Genomic DNA, 20,454 nt, shown 5'->3' on the forward strand with positions numbered 1-20,454 from the left:
TGGAGACGCATCTGGATAGAATTTATGCAGTGAGAACTTAAACAGTACAGTAATAAAAATGATGAATGGCTTTAAATTGCATTAACCTGTGCCAACGATTAAACATTTATGAATTAGAGAAAGCGATTCTTTCCATCGTTGCTCTGGTGTGACAGTTTCACCTTCCTTTTCTCAAACAGTTTTTAGATGATCTGTTAATGTGGTTGACCAAAGGAAACTGCTGACACATTTTGAAATAATTTTTTTTTTCACTTGTGGGTGGTAAAGTTTCTGGATTGGAAGAGATTGTGTTTTGCTCTCAGATCATTAAAAGCATTAAAAGAAAATAAATTACAAATTAAATGTGTTTAATGGCGTTAGAGTGCCAAATGGAAAACTATTTGTCAGCAGATGTTTGACTGGTAGTGACTGGTTATTGATCCACGTGGGAAATCACACATGGACTTCACTACTTTGGTAATGAAATGCTTACAGAAGAATCATAAAAGCAAAAATAGGTGTAAATGTAATGGCACAGTAATAATAGCACCACCTTGTGCCTTCACTCAATTTAATTTCTGTCCAGTGACTAGGTCAAGAATCGGAATACACTAGACCAGGGGTGTCCAAACTTTTTTCATCAAGGGCCACATATCTAAACACAGATGAAGCAGAGGGCTGATTGAGGACCGTAGACTGGTCCTGAATACAGTGAATAATTGAAATATGTGCATGTTTAAACATGTTAGAATGAGTCATCAGTCTTTATTCATGCTAAGATCCTCAAAACCACACACTAAATCTTCAATATGAGCTTTATCAAAGTACATTTGCAAAAAACTTGCAGTAAAAAGTACATTTTTAATTGATGTAAGGTAATTTGGGCCAAGTCACCTGGAAGCCTGAGGGTCAAGAAAAATTTGTCTGAGGGCCGCATTTGGCCCATGGGCCGTAGTTTGGACATGCCTGCACTAGACGGTTCGCAAAAATCCCAGAAGTTGTAGACTGTGCACCAGCCAATCAGTGAAAAGCCGTACATTCTGTGTTGGCAACGATTCCCGAGATTGAAAATTTAAAGCCAGAACAAAGAGAATGTTTGTTGAATTTTGTCACGGAGAAAGACGTTATTGTTCTTCTTCCTACGGGATTTGGGAAAAGCTTAATATACCAGTTAGCCCCGTTAGTGGCGCTTTAAATACGTCACGACCAAATAGCAGCGACTGGTTAAATTAAAAAAGTACTCGCCTATTGTCGAGCGAATGGATCCTAATGCTGCGAGGTCAGGTGCGAAGTGAAACCCGCTGATAAATCCAGCTAAAAAAAAAATTTAAAGTAGAGCAAATTCAGTCTGGATGTGTGCAAATGTGCCCTCTGCTGGCACCAGAAGTAACAAGGCTAAAGCACTAGTTTAATTCAGTCATTCTTAACCATAGGACCAGGACCACCTCCTTGGGGGCCCCACATTCAGTACAATATAATACATTTAATATGAGATTGGGCCCCAGGTGACTTTGTTCAGAAAAAGTTGGGCCCCAACATTGAAAAGGTTAAGAACCCCTGGTCTAACTGACTGCATCAAAGTTAATAATATGTTAAGTCTCTTTGAATGAGATGATCAGAATGCATGGACTTGAAAAGCCTGTTTGAATAAAACACTGTTGAAAAATAGGCTACAAAGAAGACGAATAAGTCACTAAAGATGATACGAGACATGGCCCATGGGTATGACCTAGTTTAGTCTTGCAGAAGCACTTTTTCGGCTTGATTTACAGATAGATAGGTCTACAATCCCTGGTGCTGGTGTTTGTATCTGTATTTATTTAATACCACAGTTAATTCGATATGAGTGAGATAAGTAAGATTAGGTCAAGACAACAGAATGGGCCCTTTAGGCTATTTGTTTTGTCAAATAAAAATTTAATAATTTCATTCCACACTCTTCTCTCTAATTTAATCTCTCTCTCTCTTTTTAATATTATGATGATTATTTATGTTTTGATCTGTTTTTATTGAGATTTTAATGTATTTCCTATTCTGTAAAGCACTTTGAATGACTTTGTGTGAATTGTGCTATATATTAAATTAAAAATATACAAACCAAAAAAAAAAATATATATATATATTAATTAAAATATAAAGATTTAATACATTAAAATAAAATTAAAAATACAATAATAAATAAATAAAAATAAAGCAAAATATAAAAAATTACAATAAATAAGTAAATAATATAAAAATAAATAAAATAAAATAAATAAAAAAATAAAATAGAAAATAAATAAAAATAAAATAAATACAAACCAAAATAAATGAATAAATAAAAATTTAAATATAACAAATAAATACATTAAAATAAAATAAAAAAATACATTAAATAAAAAAAATAATAAAAAAATAAAAATGTAAAAATAAAAAATTAATAAAAATAAAGCAAAAAATTAAATAAAAAATTACAATAAATAAATAAATAATATAAAAATAAATAAAATAAAATCAATAAAAAATAAAATAAAAAATAAATAAAAACAAAAATATACATAATAAAATGCATTAAAATTCATTAAATACATTACATTAAAATATAAAAATGTAAAAATAAAAATAAATAAATAAATAAATATGAGTTTCCCCTAGTGCCAGTGACTGACGCAGGCTACAGTCCGCTATAATAGGAAAAGCATATACAAAAATAGACTTTAAAAATCGATTTGTAATGTGAATTAAAGCGTGTGTAGTGGTGCAGGGAGGAGTTGTAAAAGGAGGAGACTGTGCCTATAAAAAGCCGGAGTATGTCGGCCTGAATCAGGAGACCTCAGTCGGGCGTCGCGTGGACTCGTTTCCGCCCACAAGAAAGATGGCGGCTCCCTTGCTGGAGAAACTATCGGACTCCCTCGGATCACCAGAGCCAGCTGTACGGCTTATGCTATCTATTTTAATCTGTAAGTGACACGTTTTAATCATTTATTTATTTACTTATCCGTACATCGACGTTTAAGTGACGCCGATCGGGCTGATGGAAGACAATAACCCATTTTGTGGAGTGTAGAAAGTGAACTCACCGCTAATCTCTGCCAAGTCTGCAAATATCTTGTCCTAAAAGCAACAACGAAACAATAAATGTGCCTGCACTTGAACGAAACTGCATTTTTAACACCATTTAGTAGTCAAATATAACATAGCAGTGCGGTTTTTACAAATCTGTCATGCTTTATTTGCATTGAAATCCGCTATTTATAAGAAGCTTGTCATAGTTTTGTTTTGTCTTTAGCTCTCTTGGACTAAAATCTGTTTGTCTAAAAGCTGTAGGGACCTGACAGTAAAGAAATCATGTCTGCCTCAGTGTTGGTCACATTTAGGCGTAAAAATGTGGTTAAACATTGCTGGACTGGTGCACTTGTTTACCAAGACATGTCGAGCCTGTTTTGTGTGTGAAAGGATTAGGATCAAGGATTGACATAAACACTAGAAGCCACATGGTCAAGTGCTTACAGATTTTTATTCTTTTTGAGCATAATACTTGTTGTTTTAAACGCATTCCTCCATATTTTAACAGTAGCTTTCATAACAGTGCCATGCCCTCTATTCTATCTATTTATCCAAGTCTTTGCAACCTAAAATTATCTGTTTATTGCTTCAGGGAGGGAGTGTTGTGATGGGGGAGGTCAGGCGCATGAACTTTGACCTGAATGCACGGTTTGACACGTCTGTATTCTCAAAAAAGGGCCTCCTACTACACTGCAAAAGCAAATAGTCAACATATAATAACGATTAATAATGTTATGTTGCATTATTTACATGTAGTAATAACTTAATTGTGTTATTTCCAAGGGTTTAGTAACTTTGCCCTTGAAAATACTGTGGTAATTATAAGGTTGTTACATTGACAAGGTAATAAGAAGTAGTTTTGAATAGATTTTGGATTCATTATAGTTGTTTTAATATATTTCTAATGTGCTTTGTTTATATTTTAACACCTACAAACTAGAATTAACCCTCTTTTTTGTCACTATAGAAGCTGAATTTTGTATCTTCAAGCACTTTTTTGTTTCAAGGTCACTACTACTACTACAACTACTACTACTTTGACTTTAAGAACTTAATTTACATGGTCAGAAATCACAAAGGTTGCATATAGATTTCAATATAACACACGGAACTGTTATTTCTGGGGTCAGGATTTATCGTAAGTACATTTTTTGGTTTGTAACTTTACGTTGAAATGTATAAAACGCAAAAAAACTTACACCAATACGGCAAAACATGTGAAATACTAATATTACATATTTTCAGACACTTTACTGTTTTTGGTTTTGCAGTGATGAAAGTACAGTCTGTGCTCACACCACCTTTGATTAAGTAATCTATCAGGGCATCTGCTGCAAACTGCTCCTTGCTCTGGTCTTGCTTAATGGCGTTACATAAGACTGTGGTCATATAGTAACTGTCAGACTATACCAGCAACTGTAATTTAGCCCTAAGTAAAGTTATTTCAAGGCAAAGTTCTTCTAAGGCAAACTCTGATGCAACTCATTATTTTAGTAGTTGGACCGGTCTGAGATCAGAAGTATTGAAGTTAAGACACTCACTGATAACATCTAGAACTAAGATCGAAACTAGATACTCATTTGAGCAGGCGTTGATACTAAAAACGTCACAGAACAAAAACGAATCATTCCTGAATCGCTTTAGAATGATCTTGAGCTGTATCAGAACAAGTCTGGACAACCGAGAGATTACACAGATATAATCCGACATGGTAACATAAAAGATAGTGTAAGGGGTGTAACGATATCCAAATCTCTCTGTACTATATCGTCACGGTTTGAAAGCCACGGTACGATATTTATTGAGCTATTTTGTGGGAAAGGTCACAATTAGGGATGTAACAATATCCAAATCTCTCGGTACAATATTTTCACAATATATATCTCACGGTACAATATTTATTGCGATATTTTGTGGAGGTTTACAAACAAAACTGTAAATATGCTACTTTTTCCTCTTAAAATGCCTTGACAAGACTTAATCCAAAGAACTAAGACTTAAAAGTGTGTGAAGAATCCCTCAGTCGTCCAGGTAGAATCCATGGCGAGGAGAAAATTCAGTTTGTCGACTGGACAAAAGTTAGTTTGGTTGAAGATGTTTCGCAGCTCATCCAAGCTGCTTCTTCAGTTCTGGTCAGATGCTGGTGGACACTTCCTTTTATCTGCAGGGAGAAGCTAACGACACTGAAACTAACACACCTACTTGTTTACAGTTTCTGTAAACATGTAGGCTTCAACCAAACTAACTTTTGTCCAGTCGACAAACTGAATTTTCTTCTTGCCATGGACTTAAAAGTGCTTAGAACTGGAGCAAAGGATCATGGTCTATGTAGTTCCCTCTAGGGGTGTAACGATATATAAGTCTCACGATACGATATCGTCACGGTATGAACCTTACGGTACGATATTTATTGCGATATCGCGGGAAAGCTCACGATATAGTGGGGAGGCTCACGATTAGGGATGTAACGATATCCATTTACTGTGTATTTTGTGGAGGGTAAGAAAACTGTGAATATGCACCTTTTTCCTCTTAAAATGCCTTAACAAGAATCCGAAGAACTAAGGCTTAAAAGTGATTAGAACTGTTATTTCTTCTTGTAGTCTGCACTGAAATGGAGCAAAGGATCATGGTCTATGTAGTTCCCTCTGTCTTTTTTTTAGCTATTGCTGCACCATAACTCTTAATTTAAGCAAAGAGACTTGTGATTCGATATATTATGATGGTCCACGATGTTATTGTGAGAACTTTTGACGATACGATATGATATTTCAGTTATTTTTACATTCCTAGAAAGTACTATAAACAGTAGAATGTGATTTTCAACATTAAATTAAACAAAGCGTATCCTTATCGTTTATTCCTCAGTACTGAAATCGAGTTTGAAATTTTACTTGCCGACCAGTCAGTGATTAATTTTGATATTCCAACCCTTGACTAGTTAATATATGTTGACTGAAGGCTTTGCTATAAAGACAGAACGTGATCTGACATTTAGATTTAGTAATGCCGCTGTCTTTGTTATTATTATCAGTTTAATGGTCTTCGGTGTTTGCATTAGAGTCTGTATAGTCCACAGAACGATTATCAAAATATGATTACAGTTCTGCTTAATAGCTCACTAGTCACAATTATGCTGAGTAATATTGTCAGCTCTATAGTGTCGGTCATTTACAAGGAAGTTATTCCTTAATGTGACAGCTGCACAACTCGCTTAAACACATTACATTTTAACTGTATCTAAATGTGTATTTTTATATTTTCCCAACATTCCCTGGGGGAGTGTAGTGGACCAAACAAAAAGGCAAACACAGGGTTTAAAAATAAGTTTAGATTTAATAAAGGCTCAGATTAGGTGAATCGTTAACAAAAAACCGGACCCAACTGGAGTAACTTAAGTCAAACTGAACAGAACAGAACAAAACAAAACAAACCCAACCAGACAAAGGAACAGGGGAGTTTAAATACATGAGGACCAACTAAAACTGAATCCAAGAGGGGAGAATTACACTAAATAATTAACTAAAACTACTAACTTAATTAAAGAAACAAGAAGGCAAATAAGTGTAATACAGAAAATAATAAGTGATAATAAAGTGACCTTAAAACAAACTAGACAAACTTGGTAAAACTAACTAAATAGTGCTCCCCCCTTTGTTGATTCATGGTTTCTGCCATAGTTCTTCCATCTGGCCACTCAAACAAAACAAAAAAGAACAAGTGTGAGTAAATAATTCAGACACACACTTGACTGTTTGACACATAATGAATCAAATTTGAGCAAACAACTAAGACAGAATTCAAAGATAATCACAAAATACAACAAGACGAATGACAGAATTCAACAAAATGATCCAAAACAATGACATGGGACTTGTAAATATTGAAACAGAGCATTTTTAAATGAAGGGATTTTAAATAAAGGAATAAAATTATGTGCTGTAATTAACTTAATATAAATAAAATTAAATGAAATTAAATTAAATGGGCAATACTGTCAGAAGTGGTATTAGATTAAACTTTAATGTGAGCTTTGTTTTAACACAATCTGACCATAAAAAACTGATTTAACACTAGTTTTAATTACAACAGATGAGCTGATTTATACTTTTGTACAAATCCCTTTCAAATACTTTTTCAGTCAGTCACTCTCACCTTTTTGTCAAAAATCAAACTCCCGAACAGCACCATGAATGCTCGTATTGATCACCGGCTCCTGGAAATGTGTTGTTTAAATCAATTTTTTCAAAAGTTTCTTCAAAGCTGGCAGTGTTTACAAATGTGTGCATTGTGTTTCCATGGTAATTTCTGAACGTTTCACCATAGACATGACTGTAGAACACCCCCATGCGATGCCAGTATCAGTATTATAATAATGTTTCTGGGCTGAATTATAATATGGAAAATTGTGTCACTTTTCTGGTGGAGCATTTGACACCTGATTGTCTCATGGAAATGTTACGTCTTTACCTGGAATGTTCCACACTATTTTTAGTTTTTAGTTAATTTAAGGCTGGATATCATTAAGAAGTTGCCGATACAATACATACCTCGATACATAGGACACAATACGATACGGTTTTCGATATAGTGCTTTCAAGTCAATATGATTCGATACGATATATTTCAAAATGATTTGATACGGTTCAGTAAAAAATAAAGCTTAAATCAGGGCTGTGATACTAAAAATCTTTGTTTTTCATATGAATTTTGTGGTTTAATAGCCATTTTACGCAAAAATGTGAAAAAAAAGTGCACGTTCTCCAAATAAGCAACATAATCGTAGCTCTTTCACAACATAATTTAGTAAAATATACCAAAAAAATAGTCTTGGCAATATATCGATACAGCAGCCCATGATACTGATACCGTATCATTAAATTAAACAACACGATATATCGATATTTCAATATTTTTGCACGCCCCTATTCCTGCTTGTTACCATGAGATTTCTAAGTTAAAGGTTGTATAGAGGATTTTCCAAGGAACGAGAAATCCAGTGACTGTTTGTTCTTTTTCAAATGTTGCGCATGCGTGAAACCACCCCTACAGCTCCTACGTAGAAACGCCTCCTCCTTACGCCAGAAACAGGTTTGTTTACAGCCGGTGCGCTGCACATGACTTGTAAACAACTAACTACAGTGTTGGTTAGGCAAGATGGAGAAGTGAGGAGCGGGGGGAGCGGGTGCGCGGACATTTCGTGCGCAGACAAGAAGAGCGGAGCAGGAGCAGGGAGAGAGGAGAGGAGAGAGGAGAGGGGAGCGGTGCGCGGAGATTCCATGCCCGGAGAAGTGAGGAGCAGGGGGAAGAGCGGAACGGGCAGCGGGGACAGGAGCAGGAAAGGGGTGCAGAGAAGGTTGCACGGAGATTCAGTGCGAATGAACTAGCTACAACACGCAGCAGCAAGCGGACTCTTTCTTTGCCTTGAAAATTACGTTTTCAGACATAGGATATCGCTTTCGTGTCCTGAAAAAACGTTTGTGTAGCTCTTGGAAATAAAGTACGTTTTCATAATAAGCAGAAGTGACCTGTCCAGGAGTAATTTGGCGACCAATGCGTCGGTCTTTAGACCCTTCGTCTGCTTCAGTTGCGCCATCGCTGGAATGAATCTACAAGAATCACCTTAGTTTGGCTTCGCTGCTTTTCCCCTTGTCTTCTTCTTTCAGCGACCTCAAAAACTGACTTTCTTTTGCGGCGAACTGCTCCTGGATTCTTGTCTGCCATTGCAACAAACTTTGTGCGAACTGCGAGGAAGATATAGGTCAAAAAAAGCTGCTAAGAACTGTTGCGTTGGTGGAGTAAACAGCGTCTGTGCGGCTTGCGTCTGTGGACTGCGTGACAGGCGTACGTAAGCCACGTAACGGCAGCGCGCAGGCAAGTCAGTTACACTAGAAACGTAGGGAGTTTGATTGACAGCCTGTCAGCTAACAGATAACGAGGCAGTGTCGTTATCTATTGGCAAATGTTTAGCCCCACCACGTCTAGAGTTGATGAATTTTTATTCTCTTTTTTTTGGTCATCATAATTACAAGGCTACTGCACCTCTATAATGCTATCATTGACAACTTGAAACAAAAAAAATCCTCCATACAACCTTTAATTCCTGTTAATTCTGAGGAACATGAAAGGAAATGTAAGCCTATAGTGTAAACATTAATAATAATTTGTAATAAACAGTGAGTGTTATGTTGACAATACCATTAGCCTGGTTACTTAACTTTCTTTTGTGTGAGAATCAAGCTGCTGCTGTTTTACATAAGATACTTGGGCTGCAGGTCTGGCCAGTATGATAAACCATAAATAAATGACAATGTTGTTCCTTGTGTTGGTTGATCAGGATTTGGCCATAGACACACAGAGCTTATATGTGAGGAAACTGCTGTTAACAAAACACTCCTGTCTTTAAAGCGGCTCATATTACGCCATTTTCTCATCTACTGTAAGTTATAATTAGGGCTGGGTGTCATTAAGAAGTTGCCGATACGATACATACCTCGATATACAATATGATGCATATCTCAGTACAGTGCACTTTTGGTTCGATATGATATATTTCAAATCAATTCGATGTGGTTCAATAAAACATAATGGCTAAATCATGGCTGAGATACTAAAAGTCTTTGTTAAACCACTTCTTGTGCAAAGTGAATATGAAACACAAACATTTTACTCATCAAAACAGTGAAAATCTCAAATGTGTCACATAAACGAGTTTCCTTCCACTAAATAAGCAAGAAAACTGAAAATAAATTCATAAAATATACCAAAAAATATACTCTTGACTATAGTTATAATGTTGTTTCCTCATCAAAAACAAACCTGGAGTTGTGTTTTGCTTCATTCACACATATTTAATTTTACGCATAAACCCTGCATGTTTAGACAGAGTTGTTCTCTCAGACTGAAAACGGGAAACAGCTGGAAAGTCCCACTGGCTGGAAAGTCCCCCTGAATTGTACTCTTTATGAAACTAATTAATCTATACATTAAAAAAAACAAAAAACTTGCAAAACTTATGTGGTCTCAACTGTGTCCCAACCATTTCAGAATTTTATCTTGAATATGTCAATGAAATACATAGTTAAGATCTTCCTAAAAGTGATTCTGAATGATTTTTCGGCTTCATGTGTTTTTATTCATGTGCAAACAGATATAGATATTTCTTTCACCAACACATGTACACACACTTTTTTTCAATTTTATGCAGATAAAACATGATTCTGAATGATTTTTGAACAAATTCTGTAGCTTTTTAAGTTTCTTGTGTTGCGCTGCTTACAAATTATGTTCATGGCAGATAGTGAAATAATTAATATTTCTTCCCAAATCAACAGATACAGAAGCTACAGGACATGGGGAACAAGAAAAAAAAATTAAAATACGATTTCATAGTAAATTTCTGTGAGCAAATGAGGATTATATTGATATAGGAACTTTAACAAATAAAAAATGTTGCTATGTTTTTGAGCGATAAGTTGATATAATGGTAATTAAAGTTGTGACAGGCTTAAGTCTGGTGTTGCTTTTATCTAAACCTTAAGCTTTTGCTGTGTTAATACTTTGAAGCGTCATCTGCTTGTCCTTGCTCCAGATCAGGACCCTTATCTTCACCTTTAAGTACTTCATTTACAGCTCGGCCCAACAGCCTCTAGACTGTGTGTATTTTAGTCCACTCTTTTACTCCCAAGGTCACCACTACTATTACTACTACTAATGCTACTACTAATACTACTATTACTAATACTACTAATAATAATGCTACTACTACTACTACTACTACTACTACTACTACTGCTACAATATTAATACTAATAATAATAGTACTAATACTACTACTACTGCTAATACTACTAATATTACTACTAATTGTACGATTACTACTAATACTAATACTACTACGATCACTATCATTACTACTACTGCTATTACTACCGCTACTACTATACTACTGCTACTACTACCACTACTTCTATACTACTGCTGCTACTACTGCTAGTGCAATATTAATACTAATAATAATAGTACTAATACTACTACTACTAATACTACTAATATTACTACTAATTGTACTATTACTACTACTACTATTACTACTATTAATATTACTAATAATAATACTACTACTATTACTACTACTACTACTATCACTACCACTACTACTAGTACTACTACTACTACTATCACTACCACTACTACTAGTACTACTACTACTACCAACTACTCATACTACTACTACTACTACTACTACTACTACTACTACTACTACTACAGTTTCAATCTAATACAATCACAATATTTGGTCACAACATACAAGTCACAAAGGTTACATATAGACTTCAAATAGGGAACAATTTTGGGGGTCAGTATTTATTTTGGGTACTTTTTCTTTGTACTAGTGAGGAAGTGTTAGTTATTTTTCTGCACTACGATAAGATCTAAGTTATAGAATGTTGAATAAATTTAAAAAGTTGTCACAAAAGTATTCATTCTGCTATCTATTTACTGCAGCATGTTCTTTTTAGGCATATTGTACATTCAGAATAGTTTTTAATGGGATAATTCAGCTTTAAATTTCTTGTATCAGTGTCATGAATTAGTTTCCATAGCCTCTTTCTTCGACAGTATATCGCACTTCAGAATTACGTGACAGGCCTATTAGTTATTTAGCTGATATAATGACCTCTGCAGTCTCCATAGCGTTGTGTCTTATTATTTATTAAACCCGTTACCCTCTAGTTTTGACCTCTACAAACCTGGAATGTGTGGGATTCTTATATGGATTAGCTGTTCACTCTTCTCTCAAATGTTAATAATTATACGGTATTTGACCCTGTATAGCTGAAATGTTAACATAGTACATGATACTAGGACATATGCATAAATGTTGAGGCGTAAAAATATGGTTTATTCCTCCTTATGTATTGAATGATAAATTAATTAGTGATAACAATACTATGTGTTAACTAGGGCCTGACCAATATGGATTTTGTTGCAGCCGATATGATACTGATAAAATGGGAGTTGCCGATATATTTAGTGATGTAAAAATTTGCTGTAAATCTTGAATTGTTTAAAAACATCTAAAAAAACAGTGGAAATTTAAATTGAGTTTATTTAGGCAGCATTTATTGTTATTCTGCCTCTTGACGTCATATTTACAGACAGTAGGTCGACCTAATGACATTTTTGCATCACATTCTAGCCAGTAAAGAAAGTAAACTACAGCTATTAACCTTTAGCCGTAAATGCGTGCGTGCCGCGGTAATTCATTATATGCGTAAATGTCAATCATTCACACCTCTGTTCACGACTCATTTACGTCAATGCAGGTCCAGTAACATATATACGGCCAATATAGTCACTTTACAATAGGCCAATACAGCAATACAATACAGCAGCTAATCGCTAACCAGTGAGAAATAACCAAAACAAGCTTCAAAATCGACATATTTCCAACACTCACCGCTCACACAGGCTCCTCCTCACGTCACAAGTCTGCACTAATAAATGTCCTTTTAATCCTGACTCAAACCGATTGTCCGTAAAAATGAATATAACGCACATGGATCTATGGCTACGGGTGTAAACAAGCGCATTTGAATGACGTGACTCTGGGGGTGTGTTCAGGGACAGTACGGCCACACACACAGACAAATGACTCCACAGGTAAATACTGATGAGGAGCCACATATTAGGACATTTATCTGCCTGTAAATTGGATTAAATGAACATAATGTAGAGCGTCTAAGCTTTATAACAAGGTATAATATGCCCACGTGAAATATCGGCCCATATCGGCAAGATTTAGGCCGATCGCTGATATGTCTCTAAGGCTATGTTCAGACTGCAGCCTGAACTGACCCAAATCCGATTTTTTTTAGCCCCTATGTGACCTGTATCTGATCTTTTAATGACAGTCTGAATGACAGATTTTTTTCAAATGCGACCCAGGCCACTTGGATATGTGGTCCTGAAACCGATACATATCTGATCTTTTTACATGTGACTTCAGTCTACGTTGAGTCCATGGTTGGACAACTTCCGTAAACACAGAGCACGCTCAATGCAGTTGACGTCGTCGTGTCCTCCAGTGCGCATGCGGGACACTTTTGGGCCGTTTAATGTTCACACTGGAGTCACATACAAGTCGCATTTAATTGGAAATGTGAACGACCTTGCAAAAACATCGGATTTCACAAAAAAATCCGAATTGAGCGTTAAACCCTGCAGTCTGAACATAGCCTAAGAGCCAATATCAGCCAACCAATATATCGGTCGGATCCTAACCTTTGCTTTGCTTATTCAGTTTGTGGTTTTAGATTTGAGAATGTGATGACGTGGTGGGAAGAGCCAGAATTTCCTGCTGTTTACATTGTACTTGGCCATGAAATATCCAAAAAGTAAACACACAAATACTGATCCAGATCATTTCTAATCCTAACTATCAATTTTAGCTGTTCACCATCTGTATTAAAACATATTGACTTATAGAATGTTGCGATGGCGTCTGAAACTCAGCAGTAAAATCCCATTACAATATCTTCCGGGGAATCAGCTGGAAAGTCCCCCAAGCTGGAAAGTCCCCCTGAATTGTACCCTTTATGAAAGTCAGTTAATCTATATACATATAAATAAAAAAATTTAAGTATTAATTACACACACAAGTTACAATGTATCTCAACACATTTGTTCATACATACAAACAAAAGATGCAAAAATTATGTGGTCTCAAACGCACACGGAGTAAAAACAGTGCGTCAAATTACTCTTCAGGAATAGTCTACAGGTGAGGCACAAGTGAATTATGTGTCTGAAGGATTTTTGAACAAATACTGTAGGTTTTTAAGCTTATCGTGTTGTGCTGCTTACAAATTACATCTCACAATACGATATCGTCACGGTATGAACCTCATGGAACGAGATTTATTGCGATATTGTGGGAAAGCTCACGATTAGGGATGTAACAATATCCAAATCTCTCGGTACGATATTTTCACAATATACATCTCACGGTACGATATTTGTCGCAATATTTTGTGGAGGCTTACAAACAAAACTGTGAATATGCTACTTTTTCCTCTTAAAATGCTTTGACAAGACTTAATCCAAAGAACTAAGACTTAAATGTGCTTAAAACTGTTATTTCTTCTTGTAGACTGCATTGAAATGGAGCAAAGGATCATGGTCTATGTAGTTCCCTCTGTCTTTTTTTTACTTTTGCTGCACCATAACTCTTAATTTAAGCGTTAAATCTTGTAATTTGATGTATTGTGATGGTCCACGATATTATTGTGAGAACTTTGACGATACAATATCACAATATTTCAGTTATTGTTACATCCCTACAGGTAGGTCATGAAATAATTAATATTTCTTCACAAATCAACAGATACAGAAGCTATAGGACATGGGGAACAAGAAAAAATCTTTAAAATATGATTTCATAGTAAACTTCTGTGAGCAAGTGGGGATTATATTGATATTACAGACTGAAAAAAATTTGTGCCGCTTTAGGAAGATCAGTAAAATGACGTAAACAAGGCCCGACATTTGGTCTGGCTATATTCACATTTCATTTTATTACGATATAGATTTTCTAACTCAATACATCACAAACTAAAGACCGGAGGAAGGAGGGGAACGTTTATGCCAAGAGAATGGGACGCTCGAGCTGGGACTTTCAAGCCAGGCGGACGCTCGAGCCGGTATTCGATTTTGGACAGCCTGAAAATACATGTCAATTGAGGTTTATCACCAAAAACTTTCAATAATATAAAAGCAGAAACGATGAGAAAACAGTAGCAGAAATGATGACAGACTAAAACCAACCAATAAGGAAATGTTATTCGATACTTCTCCAAAATTATACAGCTCTAGCTCTAAAGATTATATCTGAAGTGTTGACCTTTTGTGAAACTGTATCCTTCACTCATCCCTTTGTTTTATATGTGTGTGTTGTTGTTTTTTTTCCAGGTTATCCTTGTGCATTGTTCTATCGACGCTTTCTTTTCTACCAGCCGCCCACTCTTCTTCACTTGTTCCATACTCTCTTTGGACTGGCCCTCGCTGCTTTCAACTTTGGTAAGATCCTGTGTAACTTTCGAAATTATTACTAAGAAAATATGCACTGCAGTAAAAAGTAAAGGCAATAATTAAAGATTAACGAAAAACAATCTCAATAGAAATCACTTTTTAGACATCCTCAACTATGTTTTACTACTAACTTTTAGATTTAAGACAGAAAAGTGCCAATTTTAATGAACCAATTTCTATATAGCGGCTTATCTCTAGTTAAAATTATGTTCCTTTGTCATTAGTTTTCTCAAAGTAGTATTTTGATTTGATTCATGCATGTTTAAGTAATCCTGTATTGTCCCGTATTTGAGGCTTAAGTGCTCAGATAATTCCTGTTTTCACCTACCCCCCATCTCCACCCACAATCCTACACTTACACTTCTTATTTATTTTTTTCAGTATTTAATTATGTATATTATTTTCTAGCTCTGTAGGGTTCAAACATGTCACAGAACCATTTTCCAGAACTGAATTTATTTTGATTAATATGTGGAATAATTATCTATGTATTTTATAGTTTGATTATATACACCTCCTAAAAACATAATATATCTTCTTAAAATATATTGAACTTAAAATGAAATGATGTTGTTTTTAAATGAATGTTCAGTTAAATAATTTTGTGGGTGTTGAGCTAGACTTCCAAACTCTCAAAGCATGATGAACATATACCAGCTCAGGACGAAATAAACAGATCATGGTAACCCTAAGCATTTGTTTGTATCCACAGGTTCAGGGTTCAGCTGTGTTGTGTTTTGACACTAGTTTTATTACGCTGATGTTTACAATGACGTAGCACAAGTCAATGGCCCCGTTAATGTTGAGTAATTTGATCAACCGGATCAATATTGTGTTTTAAAATAAGCACATTTAAAGGGAGGGTGTTGTGCAAATTCCAGTGTTTGGAGCTTTCTACCATGTTATAACTAGGGCTGGGTATCATTAAGAAGTTGCTGATACGATACATACCTCGATACTTAGGCCACGATACGATACATATCTTGATACAGTGCACTTTCGATTCGATACGGTATATTTCAAATCGATTCGATATGGCTCAATAAAAAATAAAGGCTCTAATTGTGTCTGTGATACTAAAAGTCTTTGTTAAACCACATCTTGTGCAAAGTTCATGCCAAACACAAACATTTTAATCATCAAAACAGTGAAAATGTCAAATATGCTGCATGAACGAGTTTCCTTCCTCTAAACAAGCAACAAAACTGTAGCGCTGTAACAAAATAATTGAGTAAAATATACCAAAAAAATACTCTAATGGCAGCCCAGGATGTCGAAACTGTATCATCACATTAAACGATATGATATATCAGTATTTTTGCACACCCTAGTTATAACGTTGTCCCCTGATCAAAAATATGCCTGAAGAGATTTTATATGCCATCTATGCATGTTTGAGTAATCTAGCAATCTCTACTAGGCCCCATTCAAACCTAGCCTGATTCATCAGCCGGTTTCACTTCCTGAAAACTATCTGACCTTGCAGCATTAGGAGGACGGTAGGCAGGTACTTTTTTTATTTAACCAATCGCTGCTATTTGGTCGTGATGTATGTAATGTACCAAAGAAAGGCAATAACGTTTTTCCCCTTGATAAAATTCCCCAAACATTCTCTTTGTTCCGGCTTTAAATCCTTGGTCTCGGGAATTGTTGCCAACACAGAATATATGGCTTCATCTGCATCCATCTCGATCGCTTTGTTTACTGTTGTGCTGAACCATAAAAGGGACCCAGACAGATGCTTGAGTTTGACGTCATGGCTTCACAGCTCTTCACTGATTGGCCGGTGTGCGGTCTACAACTTCCGGGGTTCTTGCAAACTGTCTAGTGTATTCCGATTCCTGACCTAGTTGCTGAAGAGAAATGAAACTGAGCGGAGGCAGTAGGTGGCACCAGCCTGGTTAATTTAAGCTCTCCTTATCGTTAGGAGCATGATCCTATCCAAAGCTCAGCCCACAAGCCTCTGTATCAGACTTTTACACAGTAGGGAAAATTGCTGTGAGAGAGCATGGATGACAAAGCAGTACACTAGAACTTCAGAAACTAGATGCGAGGTGCAGTGCTTTCTTCACGGAAATGCACACTGATTGTGTTGTGATAGCACTCTGAAGGGGGTGTGACTCTGTGCTAAGAGCAAAGGGAGGGGGGCAGCTCAAAGCATCAAAAAACTGAACTGAAACTTATATTCAACACGTACTAAGCGAATATAGCATTTCCAAAACAATAAAAGGTGTTAGGAGTTAATACCCCGTAGACGTAACACTCCCTCTTTAAGATGGCATGCACGTGCATAAGTCACAAGACAGAGACAACTGCAGGCGAAGCGAAAACAACTTGCTTATTTCAGATCTTTTAAGTTCCCAAAATGCCTTCCTGGATTGGGTCCAAATTGTGGTGTAAAAAGAAGCTTTTGTCCTCAAGTTCTGAACCAAAAAATGAAGCTCTCCTAAAAAGCACATGATTGGGGGATTTAAAAGTGCAGCTAAAACTGAAATACAGCGCTTACCTCAAAAGCAGCTGTTGTTCAAGGATTTCACACTCATGGCAGAAATCGATTCTTTGACATTTACAGATAATGAAATGGGTGCTATTTTTCTAAAACTATTATAGAAAGTCCTTCCTTTTTATTACGCGGATGGGAGATGTATTGGTTCCAGTATCGTATCAGCTGATCAAATTTTTCGTTATTGACTACCAATATTCAATACAGATATTTTTCAAGTGCTGAACCAGTTTGTGTGTCCATGTGTCGTTCTCAGAGCATCAGATTTTTCTTTTTGATTAGACTTATGAGTAAAAATGGAAATAGAAGAGCATTTATGGCCTTAAATTTAAACAAACGTGTAACAAATGACTTTATACTCCAGGTAAATACATTCAGTTAGTCTTTTTACAAGTGAAAAGATCATTTCTGTTCTTAAATTTAACTGGATTTTTAAAGCCATAGGTAATAGGAGTGTGCAAAAATATCGAAATATCAATATATCGTATCGTTTAATGTGATGATACAGTACTGTTGTCGTTTGCTGCTGTATCAATATATCGCCAAGAGTGTTTTTTGCTATATTTTACTCAATTATTTCGTTACAGCGCTACAGTTTTGTTGCTTGTTTAGAGGAAAGAAACTCTTTTATGCGGCACATTTGACATTTTCACTGTTTTGAGGATTAAAATGTTTGTGTTTCATATTCACTTTGCACAAGAAGTGGTTTAACAAAGACCTTTAGTATCACAGACGTTATTTTTATTGAACCGTATCGAATCGTTTTGAAATATATCGTATCGAATCGAAAGTGTGCTGTATCGAGATATGTATTGTATCAGGAACTTCTTAATGATACCCAGCTCTAATAGGTATCGGACAAAGCAGCAGGCCAAATATCGGACATCGGTAATCGGCTCAAAAAATTAAATTCTTATCTCCCCCTTCCTACTTTTTTGTTTATAATTAACTAAAACGAAGATTAATAGGAATTTAAATGAAATGTGAATCATCAGAATTTGCAAATCATAAAGCCCGCAATTATTTAAACAGCATAATTTCTTCTGCAAACAAAAGAATAAGCCAATCATGTAGTTTAGATCTCTGCAAACACGCTCTGAAACGCATGCGATTCGTGGATTAGTCTAAAGCTCGGTGTGTGCTCAATCCAAAATCGTGCAGCTCTACCCTTTATTGGAGTGAACATGGAACTGTTGGGAGGAAAATACTTTTTGTGCTGTAGCTGTACTCGTCACACTTCACTTCTCACATCAGCCTTTCTCTCCCTCCCTCCTTCTCTCTCCCACAGGTACACAGCTCAGTCACTCCGCAGTATGTATCCTTGTAGAGTTCCTGATGCTGAGGCTCATGGGAAGGACGATAACCACGGTCCTCAGCAGCTTTTTCTTTCAAATGGTAACTTCACTTTTTAGATTTTTATTTCTTTTGTGTTCACAGCTCTTTCTTTACACAGTGGCTTAACATTAAAACCACATTCATTCAAGAGTTTGTTACAGAATCCCACAATAGAAAGTGCACATTACACCGCAAAAAAGCTTGGCCAAAATTTAAGATATAAACATTTAAATCTATCAGAAAATGACGTAAAAGCAATGAAATTATTTGTCCATGCAGCAAGATCATTTTACTTGACAAGATATCTTAAAATAAACTACCTCAAGACTAGAATTATAAGCAGTCTCAGAACAAGTAAGTAGATAATAAATCAAGAAAACAAGATGAATAACCTGATGTAAGTTTTAAAATCTTGGCCAGATCAGAGAAATTTGCTGTATAAGAGATTGATGTGAATTGTTTTCGACACGTTATCAATCTGGAATTGCTTGTGCTGAAAAGAGATCAGGAAAAAACATGAGTCATGACGATTATCTGAATCTGATTGGTCAAAGCTTCACTACAGCAGAACAAGAAAATCTAACTTTTTTATTTATTTTTTTTTTTTTACATCCAGTGGAGGAACAAGAACAGACATCTTCTCTGTCCACAAATGCACAAATGCAGTTCTCTTCCACATATTTTTCACAAAGTAGTCTGTATTTCTGCTAAATTAGGCGTCTCTCGTGCGTCTGTGAGTGTCACCGTGTTTTGTTTTGGTTTGCTTGGGTGCTTCCTTTTCGGCTCTGGCTTTGCAAAAAACATGACGAACCACTAATGACTATTCTTCCTTTAGTGGTTAAACTTTGACTACATATAAAAATAGTTTAAAACCATTTCTATTGCTTCATGCTTTGTGGTTCACATGTTTCATTGTTCTTTTATGTTTTTGTAATCTCTCTACAGATTTACTTGTTGGCTGGATACTATTTCACCGCCACAGAAGAGTACGACATCAAGTGGACCATGCCCCACTGTGTCCTCACGCTCAAACTCATCGGTGAGTTCACACACACAGTTAAGGCAAGGCAAGTTTATTTGTACAGCACAATTTGTACACAAAGTCATTCAAAGTGCTTTACAGAATAAGAAATACATTAAAATCACAGTAAAAACAAATCAAAACATAAATAATCATCATAAAATTAAAGATTAAAATAAAAAAATTTAAAAGTGAGGGGGACATTAATTACATAAATGAGAGAGAAGAGTGCGGAGTGAAAACCTTTCAGTCATTTGCAGTTAAACAGAACCGTTTTGAGCCTGGATTTAAACAGCGTCCTAGTAGAGGACTGTCTCACATCGTCAGGAAGACCGTTCCAGGTTAAGAAAGAAGTTTTATTTTTAATATTCAGGGGTCTTAAAAGTCTTAAAAAGGTCTTAAATTTCATGTTCCTAATTTAAGGCCTTAAAAAGTCTTAAATTATGTTGTCCAAGTCTTTTTTTTTCACAAAGGTCTT

At 35.7% G+C, this 20,454-nt stretch overlaps 1 protein-coding gene across 1 annotated transcript in view; it reads left to right on the plus strand.

Annotated features, from left to right (window-relative positions):
* Positions 1-2,785: 2,785 nt before the first annotated feature.
* lpcat3 (lysophosphatidylcholine acyltransferase 3) overlaps positions 2,786-20,454 on the plus strand; it is a 34,600-nt gene continuing 16,931 nt past the window's right edge. The window contains exons 1-4 of the mRNA XM_020927932.2: positions 2,786-2,918; positions 14,998-15,105; positions 18,909-19,015; positions 19,901-19,994. Coding sequence (XP_020783591.1) covers positions 2,834-2,918; positions 14,998-15,105; positions 18,909-19,015; positions 19,901-19,994 — 394 coding nt within the window. The 5' untranslated portion in view covers positions 2,786-2,833. The remainder of the gene's footprint in view (positions 2,919-14,997; positions 15,106-18,908; positions 19,016-19,900; positions 19,995-20,454) is intronic.

Source organism: Boleophthalmus pectinirostris, unplaced genomic scaffold (assembly GCF_026225935.1).
Source record: "Boleophthalmus pectinirostris isolate CB_2022bp ecotype Guang Dong unplaced genomic scaffold, ASM2622593v1 HiC_scaffold_6, whole genome shotgun sequence".
In the NCBI taxonomy this organism is placed as follows: domain Eukaryota; kingdom Metazoa; phylum Chordata; class Actinopteri; order Gobiiformes; family Gobiidae; genus Boleophthalmus; species Boleophthalmus pectinirostris.